This window comes from Equus caballus, chromosome 14 (genome assembly GCF_041296265.1).
Source record: "Equus caballus isolate H_3958 breed thoroughbred chromosome 14, TB-T2T, whole genome shotgun sequence".
NCBI classification, from domain to species: Eukaryota; Metazoa; Chordata; class Mammalia; order Perissodactyla; family Equidae; genus Equus; species Equus caballus.
The window spans coordinates 67,368,803-67,375,470 of record NC_091697.1 but is presented as its reverse complement, the minus strand read 5'-3'; the positions used below and the strand labels follow the sequence as shown (position 1 = coordinate 67,375,470).

The 6,668-nt window shown below is 38.9% G+C and overlaps 1 protein-coding gene across 1 annotated transcript in view; it reads left to right on the top strand.

Annotated features, from left to right (window-relative positions):
* Positions 1-24: 24 nt before the first annotated feature.
* Positions 25-6,668, top strand: part of SRFBP1 (serum response factor binding protein 1) — a 68,585-nt gene continuing 61,941 nt past the window's right edge. The window contains exon 1 of the mRNA XM_001503340.6: positions 25-214. Within this exon, the coding sequence (XP_001503390.2) occupies positions 179-214 (36 nt within the window). The 5' untranslated portion in view covers positions 25-178. The remainder of the gene's footprint in view (positions 215-6,668) is intronic.

The window sequence follows — 6,668 nt, the reverse complement described above, 5'->3', positions numbered from 1 at the left end:
CTCTGCTCCGGAAGTTTTCCCCTCAGTTCCGTTCTTCCCCTCGGAGAGCCGGTGTGGCGCGCACGGCGGGAGGGTTTTGGGTCGAAGAGGCTGCCGTAGAAGGGAGTGGCGACGCAGCCGCGATCTGGAGGACGCAGCTCACGTGCCGGCAGTTGCGGATCCTCTTCCTAGACCTGCCATGGCTCAGGCCGGGACCCTGAACCTCAATAACGAGGTGAGCGGCGAGGTCTGGGAAACTGTGGGGTGCCTTTTAGGGCCGTCGGAACGGCTTTTCTGCGTCTCTGCTGGGCGCGTGGTCCTGCCGGGGGCGAGGACGGGGAGTGCGGCGGAAGGAGCTTTTTGATGGGCCCGGGCTGTCTTCCCGGGACTCGGAGCGCGGCGAGCAAGAGACCCGTCTCTGGCCTCAGGCCTCGTGAATTTTTATCAGTGGGACTTCGCAAAGATCATTTAATCTCTTTGTTTACTGTCGTCGTATGTAAAACGAAGCTCATGGTAGTACCTTCCTCACAAGATTGTTATGAAAATTAAATTAACTGGCATTTATCAACTGTTTGCACAGTGCCCGACAATTAATAAACTCTCCTTACTCCCTGTTTGCCTTTTGTTGAGTGCTGAAAGTGAAGGGGAGGGCTTGAGAGCTGTAGCTTCTCCTAAGAGATTGTTCATCTTGAATGAGACCGTATCGTTTATAAGGATGTACCTTATTCCTTCAGCTTCTGTCCCATTTCTCCCCTTCCATTTACAGCAGAACTTTAAGAAAGAGCTGTTTATACTTGTTCCCAGTTCCCATCTCTCGTTCTCTCTGATTCCGGTCGTAAATCAGGTCTTTGCCTTCATCACCTCCACCATAACATGTCGGTGTCGCCAGGCTACCATTTCTGCCAATATCCCATGTCCAGTTTCTGCTTCTATTCAAGGAAGTCATAAATCATCTGAAAACTTAAAGTAATCTGGAAAAGCAAGGATCAAATGAGGACCTCACAGCTACAGCAAAGGAAGTTCTTTATCCTCTTTATTCAGTGGATATGTATCTGCTATGAGCAAGTCACTGTTAATATTACACAGGTGTGTAAGAGAGACTTTTTATTTTCAAGCAACATGTAGTCAGGTAGGGAACGGTAAGCAACACCCATCTAGGATACAGAATAATGCCCAGGAAGCAACTAGTGCAGAGAAGTTTCCATAGAAGGCAAAATGAAGTGAGTGATATTTGTTCTTGGTCTTCAAGGATCTTACACAGGAATTGCAGTCAGGGGTTCAGTGAAGGGAAGAAGGCATTCTAAATAAAGGGACCGGTATAAGCAGAGAAGAGATGGTAGTAGGAAACCCCTTGGATCCGTGGGGATAGATACCTCTCCATTGATGAGAATTTATGGGATGAAGTAGAAAATAAAACTGAAATTTATTACTGCTGTACTGCCAGGTTAATACGTCTGGATTTCACTTGTCAGTGGAGTACAAGATAAAGAGGGGAACTCTGAAGGCGTTTAGGTTATATTCATAAACATAGGTTAAGCTTGTGCTGGTGACGCATTGGGGAATTCACTGGAACTATTAGTGAGCTACCTGTTCAATTTTGAAATTACTTTGAGACTAGTAAATGACATTAGGGCATCTTCATTCAAGGCTCTTTCTTTTTCCACTTAGCTAATTTCCAGGCCTCCTCAAAACACTTAGAAGTTGAGCTTTAGGAAGTCTTCATTGATTCACCTCAGTCTGGGCTAGGTGTCTATTTGTCCAACCAGAATGCTTTCTGCTCTAGAAACACTTGTTTACCTGTTTCTCTCTGTGTAAATGTCTGTCACCTACAACATATTTGCTGCATAAATGTTTGTTGGGTGACTGAATGAATTTATCAAATTAGGAAGTATTCATATCCCACACTAAAGTAAATCTTAGATGTTTTAATATGAAGGTGGGGGGAAAAGTGGAGATGATGGAAGATGTTTTAATTTAAAATTAAGGGGAGAAAAACTACAAAGAGAAAAACAAATATAGATTTGTCTACATAGAAATTAAAAAACAACCCAAAGGAAAGAAAGGACAACCAATCAGAAAAAAATACAGCAGATATGACAGATAAATGGCTGTCATTACTATAACATAGCTCATGGAAATTAAGAGAAACAATCTCAGAAAATTGGTAAAATAAATTAATTAATGACTTCTCCAAGGAAGAAATCTATCTGAAAAAGAGTTCAAATTCACTATTATCTTTCAGATCTTTCCATTACTACCCCTTTCCTAGTCCAAGTTCTCTCTCCTACTGAAACTACTGTACTGGCCTCCCAACTACTCACCTTGACTCTTCTCTCCCTCTAATCTCCATAGTGCAGTGAGCATGCTGTCTTCAAAACATGAATCTAATCACGTGACTCCGTTGCTTAAAACTTTTTTGGTGGCTTTCTGTTGCTTTTGGTAAAGACCAGTCTAAACAAGGCCAATGTCTCCACCTTCTGTTGTACCACTCCCCCCACAGTCTTTGTACTTCAGCTGCACTGGCCTTCCTCCACTAGCTAGCATAGCACACTACAGATCCTTTGCACATGCTCTTGTAGCACCATTTACTTCTCCTTTTTAGCAGTTGTAACAGTTGCTTAGTGTGCGTGTATGTGAATGTGAGAGTGAGAGATTTCTTATTCCATCCACGTAACTGTACGTTTTTGCTCACTATCATATGCTCAGTACCTATCTGTTGAGTGAATAACTTGAGGCATCATTAATAACTTAATAACATTAATAGCATCCTTAATAACTTAAATTAGCTCTCCTTAACTGAGATTCAGGAACGTATTTCAGAGGTCCTATAACTTCCTGAAATTATGTATAAATTGGTGATTGTATGTCTGTCTCGGGGGGGAAAAGAGTCCATAGGTTTCATCAGATTCAACAACGTTTATAAATTTCTGGTATTATCTTTGGGATATTGGTACTCATATCTGTGTGTAATTTTTAATTATAGCTTTTTCTTTTTTTTTTTGAGGAAGATTAGCCCTGAGCTAACTACTGCCAATCTTCCTCTTTTTGCTGAGGAAGACTGGCCCTGAGCTAACAACCGTGCCCATCTTCCTCTATTTTATACATAGAATACCTACCATAGCATGGCTTTTGCCAAGCGGTGCTATGTCCGCACCCGGAATCCAAACCAGTGAACCCCGGGCAGCCGAGAAGCGGAATGTGCACACTTAACTGCTGCGCCACTGGCTGGCCCCAATAGCTTTTTCTTTTAAAAAGTTATGTGGCTATCTAATTTACAGTATATTTCATTTCCCAAAATGTCTTTTGTGAATATAAAAGCCTGCCTGCAGAGGCATCTGTTATGCTAACCTCACTGTCTTCTACCCTTAATAATTCTGTTCTTTTCAAAAATTTCCCAAGGATAAAAGCTGACATTTATAGAACACTTCCTGACTCTAGGTTCTTAAAATCTGTTTATTCTTCTGAAGTAATATAAAATTTTACCTTTTTCTTTAATAAACCATTACTTTTTACTTCATTTTATGATTATTTGTAGCATGTTTTATCATCACCAGTACTTTATGTGGACTTTGAAGTGAGAAGATTTAACTCACTTATAACAACTTCCCTAACCACTAGCATAGTACCTTGTCTATAGGTAATAATAAGTAAATATTTGTTGGGCAGATGAAAGTATGCGTAGCTCAGCTTGAGTCACCTAATGTTCAATGAGAGGGGGAAAGCTCCTAAATGTAGACTTTTTTCCTCCTTTTCCATTAAAACCAAAGAAAGGATGCACAATTGAAAATAAGTGCCATAGCATTTAGTGAGTAAAGAATTTGCAAAACTAGAGCTGAGTTTGCTCCAGTCACCTCTTTGTTTGGGCAGCAGTGATAAAATCAGAATTAGGAGGTGGAACAATTTGATTGGGTTCTTTAATTTCATAGAAGGACGAAGTGCTTTCATGTAATACCAGCATTATTCTTTTTGTAAATTTTTTTTTTTTTAAGATTTTATTTTTTCCTTTTTCTCCCCAAAGCCCCCCAGTACATAGTTGTATATTCTCTGCTGTGGGTCCCTCCAGCTGTGGCATGCGGGACGCCGCCTCAGCGTGGCTTAATGAGCAGTGCCATGTCCGCGCCCAGGACCCGAACCAACGAAACACTGGGCCGCCTGCAGTGGAGCGCACGAACCCAACCACTCGGCCACGGGGCCAGCCCCACCAGCATTATTCTTGATAGCAAATTACCTAGAAGCCCATTAGAAAATTGCTTTCCATTTCTTATAAGATAGCAAAGGTAGAAACTGAAGTACCAGAGAACGAAATGATTTGCCTCCACGTATTGTAAAAGATAAAAATGTCCAGAACTATGTTTGAATGTGCTTTTGAAGTTGCAAGGCTCCTTTTTCATAATTGAGTGTGTAGTACTTTTTAATAATTTTTACTGAAATTAGTAAAATCAGGGTCCATCCATAAGAAGAGAATCATTTTCTGATTGGTTGTTAAACTGTTCGGTAAAGTTTTGCTAGGTGGCAGCATATGCTCAATAATGGTTAAGTTGTAGATAATCACCAAGCACTCTAGAATTTTTAAATTGTTACTCATCAGAAATCATCGAAGTATAATTTAACAATAAGTTATCATCCAAATGGCCAAATTAGAAGTCCTTCATATAAAACTACATTTAATTTTCTTAACTATAAATTAGTTCAAATATATGGAAAATGGTATAACAAATGTCCTTATAACTTACTTCCTGTATTTAGCAAATGTCAATATTTTGCCATATTGTAATGCTTAACCCACCTTCTTTTCCACCTCATAAATAATTGTTACTCTTTCAGTGTGTTATTTTCTCATCCCTATTTTTCATAATTTTAATAACATATATACGCATGTTTATACCCAGTGTATAGTATTGTATATTTTTAACCTTTGGATGTGTGGTATCATACTGTATAAATGCAGTATCAAACCACACACATCATTCTAAAAGTTACCTTTTTCACCAAGCATTACTTTCAAGGTTTATCCATGATAATACATGCAGATCTCCTGCATTGATTTAAAGTACTGCATTGCTTATGCTTTATTTGTATACCATATTTTATCTCTTATGCAACATTTTGTGAGAATGCTGCAATAAATAGTCTTGTGCGTAGCCTTCTCCTATTGTTGGAGGTATGTCTTCTGGATAGATTTCTAGAAGTAGGATTTTTCTTCAGTATTGCCAAGTTTCCTCCAGAAGGAGTATACCATTTGCATTCCTTCCAGTAATGTATGAGAGTGCCTGTTTCCTCACAGACTCATGAACAGAATGTGTTGTCATATTCTTTTGTGTTTGCCAATATGATAGATGAGTAATGAATAACCAAAAGTTTTAATGTATTCTAAGAAACACAGATATACTCAGATTTTTCTTAACACTGCAAGCTCTCCTAGAACGATACTAGCTCTTGGAATAATTGTTTTCTAATAACCATGGGGTTTTCTTACAGATTATTTCAAATGCGTGGCAAAGTCAGTGCATTACCAAAAGAGAATGGCTAGTTAACTGGCTAATAGATAGCCAACTAAGAGTCAGTTCAAAGTTGCATTTACTTTTGTCTGTGGACCACAGTTTGCTCTCAGCTTTGTAGATCAGAAACTTGTTATCCTTGTCACCATAAAAGTATAGCTTATTCTCTCAAAAGCAAATTCACATTAACCATAGCTTATATAAGTGACTCTATAAATGAGAAAGCTCATTTATTAAGAAATATATCTAACATAGATAGTAATGTTCACATAGTAAAACATTCTTTTCCTGTCTACTAATCTACATTGACTGCTGGGAATGTAGAACCACAGAAAAGGATTTTACTTGCAAGATTCAGGGTTGGGCTATGATACATCTATCCCCATAATTGAGTTATTCCAGTGCAAATTGAATTTCTCAATTCTCTTATCTGGGGAACACTTCTTTGGAATCTCTTTGAGTTGGACACTGCCAGCTTTTGCTCCTTGGAGTTCCCTTTCCTGTGTTTATGTTGACTCTTCCCCATTTGTTCACATGGTCTTTTTCCAAGCAAGTACTGTATATTAGCTTTCCCCTTAGTTTATTTACAGTCATATTTTTGTGTTGTCTACCCAAGAGATGATCCAGGTTATATTACTTTATTCAGGTTTTAGCGGGCTGGCTGAGGGCATCTGTATGCCTAAATTCTAGGTGACACCTCAATTTCGGCACATGTATTGTTTGTGTGTGTGAGTTTGTGTAAATCTCAACTCTTCTTCTTTTGCTCTCATAGGTTTATTTAAATGCATTCTTTTGCTGCTTGGAAACACCTAGCTTGTGCTTGTCAGTCTTGATGGTGGTGACCTACTTACTTGTCCTTCAATTTCTGTCTTCACACTCTTTCCTTCCACTTCTCTTTCATTTCGTTTTTTTTTTGTCAGCACATATTGTTTTCATTATTATGCCTGTATTTTCTCCTTGCTCACTTTATTTTTTTTGTCCTTCTTTTCCTCCCAAACAATCTCTTACTCTTTTCACATTTCTAACAATAATAGTTCTGTTTGCTTTTGGTTGGAGAATTTACTGAAGTGTATTGCCCTTAAGTAGTACATTGGCCTTTTGACAGTATTGGGTGTTTTGGGCCTATTTGTTGACATCTGGTTTAATCTTTCAACCAACTTCATAATTCCTGGGTGACAAATGAATTGGCAA